The sequence below is a fragment of the Argentina silus genome (genome assembly GCF_951799395.1).
Source record: "Argentina silus genome assembly, chromosome: 13".
NCBI classification, from domain to species: Eukaryota; Metazoa; Chordata; class Actinopteri; order Argentiniformes; family Argentinidae; genus Argentina; species Argentina silus.
Window position 1 is genome coordinate 1,920,716 of NC_139667.1, and position 3,010 is coordinate 1,923,725.

Genomic DNA, 3,010 nt, shown 5'->3' on the forward strand with positions numbered 1-3,010 from the left:
TTGAATTCAAGAGAATCATATAATAATGCATAATTCTAATGATTTTGTGCACACACCTCCTTCTACAGTATGCAGTTTTTTGTCATCTCTCAAAGTTATTATTAGTTTAGCAAAATATTGTCGTTTCCTTATAACTACGTTTCCCTATAGCTAAAACTATCTTATCTATTACACTTAATTCTCCGCATGAGACCGTCCTCAAAAGTCTGAACATTCTAGAACGAGAATGTGCGTCTCCTCTACTTAAATGCAAAACGGTTTCAGAAATGTATGAAAATATGAAAATATATTTACAATATCACTGATATTTCCAGTGTAAATTGATGCAAATTGTTAAGCTTTGCTTGGGTTAAACACAATTCATAGAGGTGAAGAGTTCGGGGGATTTCTGCATGTAATTGGGTAATCGCACTGCCCAATGCAAGTTTGGAGTCACCACGTAAAGAATGACAATAATCACCGTAGCAACATGTTAATAATGATGAACATATTGTAGCGAACGGCGGGGCAGAGCAGCTTGCCTTAAGCGGGTATCGAACTCGCAACCTTCCGCTTACAAACCGGCCGCGCTAGCCACAACACCAAGAGAGCTGCTAACGGGCCTTACACAGGGTCGTTACAATATTAAACATTATATCCCATTTGTATTCCAACATTTGTGTTCATATTTCATTTTCACAGTCTAAATAACCTTGAGTATGTCATCTTCGAATCATTTGCTCATTTAAATACAACTTGTAAAGTCTGTGAAGAAACAAACATTTCATCCGCAAGCATCAAACACAACTTCCACAACGAGAACCAAATGTTGTAAAGAATGTTATTTCCCAGAGGAGTAGAATAAGACATTTTATTATAAAAAAATACCATAAAAAGTGAACAATATTTACAATACAAAACATAGGTAAAAAGATTGCGCATCACATCACCATGATCTCCAGTACCAACACATCAGTATCAGTTTTCTGGTTGTAAACCTTTTAAAAACCGAACTTCACAAAAATACTGGCGAAATTGGCAATGCGGAAGCGTACTTTCCACATACACTCTCCACACGCATTCGCACCATAAGGATCAGATCAGAGGAAAAATATAAACAGAAACATAAGTTGTATTTACAAATAAACCTTTCTGGTGAATAAAAGGGGTTAAACTTCACAGGTGATCGTCTATCTAACTCGTTGAGATGTCCAAGGTCAGAAGGAGAAGTAGAGCTAGAACAGGCTGTTCTGGCAGCCATGCATTAAGGGGATAAATAGCCTAAACATCACTACCCAGGTTGAAAGAACACAGTTGAAGAACTTCCTTGTCCCCTTGTTAACACTTAATTGGAGCCGTAACACTTTGTAACGCTGCAGCGTGTGAAATGTGTAGTTTTCATAGCAGCTCTGTAAGACACAACTCATTCTACGCTGACGCCTAAAAATAATTTAAAATCTAAATCTACACATGAATAACGACATTTCTGGAATTTTTAACACTTTTTCTAAATTGATCGAGCCAGTCCCTCAGCTCCGAGATGCGGTACCCCTCAGGTCCTCTTCCACCTTGGTACACAATCTTTCCGTCTTGAAGTATGTAAAGTCTATCGAAATATGCTCCGTACGCGGCGTTGGACGAGTTCTCCATGCTGTCTGCGACGACAAAGCACCCGGGCACCTCCAGATTCATCAGCTGAGCCGCGCTCAGCCGGTCCTCCAGACAGCGGTGCTTGGGGATTTGGTACGGTGCGTCGGAGCTCATCCAGCCGTCTGACGGGTGTGCCTCCTCTATATACACAACAACAGAGTCTGCGATATCAGCGTATTGCTGCACAACCCTCTGGAACGCCTTGAGGCGTGCCATAAACGGTGGTCAGGTGCAGCTGCCAAAGTTTAGTATGAGCAGTCTCTTGTCTTTTGCGTAATCGAGAAGCCGGCTTCGCCTACTGTCCCCCAGCTGGACAACTTCGGTGTTCGGCGCAACGTATCCAAGGTGCGCCGATTTCAAGAAGTCCAGTTTGTGGCCGTGCCAAACTGCTTTAAGCGATTCCCAGCTAAACATTCGATTGGAATCAGAAATGCACAGCGGCGGGTCGACAATATTTCCTTCTTGTTCCTTCATTTTGAAAAATACCCTTTTCCTTATGCACAGAAAGTCAAGAAACCACAGCATGACCGCTGCCATGAAAAAGCGAGGCAGCAGGATGAGACAGACTATTGCGTTCTTCAGAGCCTTGACCGTATTCATGCCGGCTAATGATCGGTAGACCGGCTACTGTGCTGTGTTCAGTGACACTTGTGTCTGACTGTGTCCTCGTGCGCTACGGTCCTGGAGGCTGAAGTTTCTCTCTGCGCATAACTTCCCTTTTTATAGGACCGACAGTGGATTTGAATGAAAAACCGCCCGCCTCCAAACCCTGCATGGGCGACTCCTCACATGGTGGGGATTACCTTCTATTACCTTCTACTGATGGGCCAGGGGAGGGAGAGAGCCAGATGAGTGTGTGTGTGTGTGTGTGTGTGTGTGTGTGTGTGTGTGTGTGTGTGTGTGTGTGTGTGTGTGTGTGTGTGTGTGTGTGTGTGTGTGCGCGCGCGCGTGACGGAGAGAGCGAGATAGCAAGAGAGTGGCGTGGAGAGGGGTCGCGCGCAATTGACGAATGCGAATGTGGTCTTCTCCTTCTATTATATTAGGCTGAACATTAATTTGATGTTGCGGAAATAACAGAATCATCTTCAGCTACCCGAAGCTAAGAATATCTTCAGATTTGTCTGAAAACGTTAGTTCCCTTTCATGGTAAGTTCATTGTATAGTCACAATGGATATCAATCAATTGTCAGTCAATTGTGAAAAACACATCGATAAGACTATTGTTTGAAATGTTTTCGTTTTATTTTACCAATCATTCTCAAGAGGAGAGTACTTTCAGTAAGAGCCAAGACACCCTTAACACGCACAAGAACAGATTTCTGAAGAATAATTCTGACAACAATCATAAAAAGTTATTAATTGTGGTAACAATCGTCGTTGT

The 3,010-nt window shown here is 42.7% G+C and overlaps 1 protein-coding gene across 1 annotated transcript; it reads right to left on the reverse strand.

The window, feature by feature from the left end:
• Nucleotides 1-842: 842 nt before the first annotated feature.
• dio3a (iodothyronine deiodinase 3a) lies at nucleotides 843-2,331 on the reverse strand. Its single transcript, XM_083683130.1, has one exon. The coding sequence runs from the start codon at nucleotides 2,227-2,229 to the stop codon at nucleotides 1,444-1,446; it is 786 nt and encodes a 261-aa protein (XP_083539256.1). The 5' UTR covers nucleotides 2,230-2,331; the 3' UTR covers nucleotides 843-1,443.
• Nucleotides 2,332-3,010: the final 679 nt, after the last annotated feature.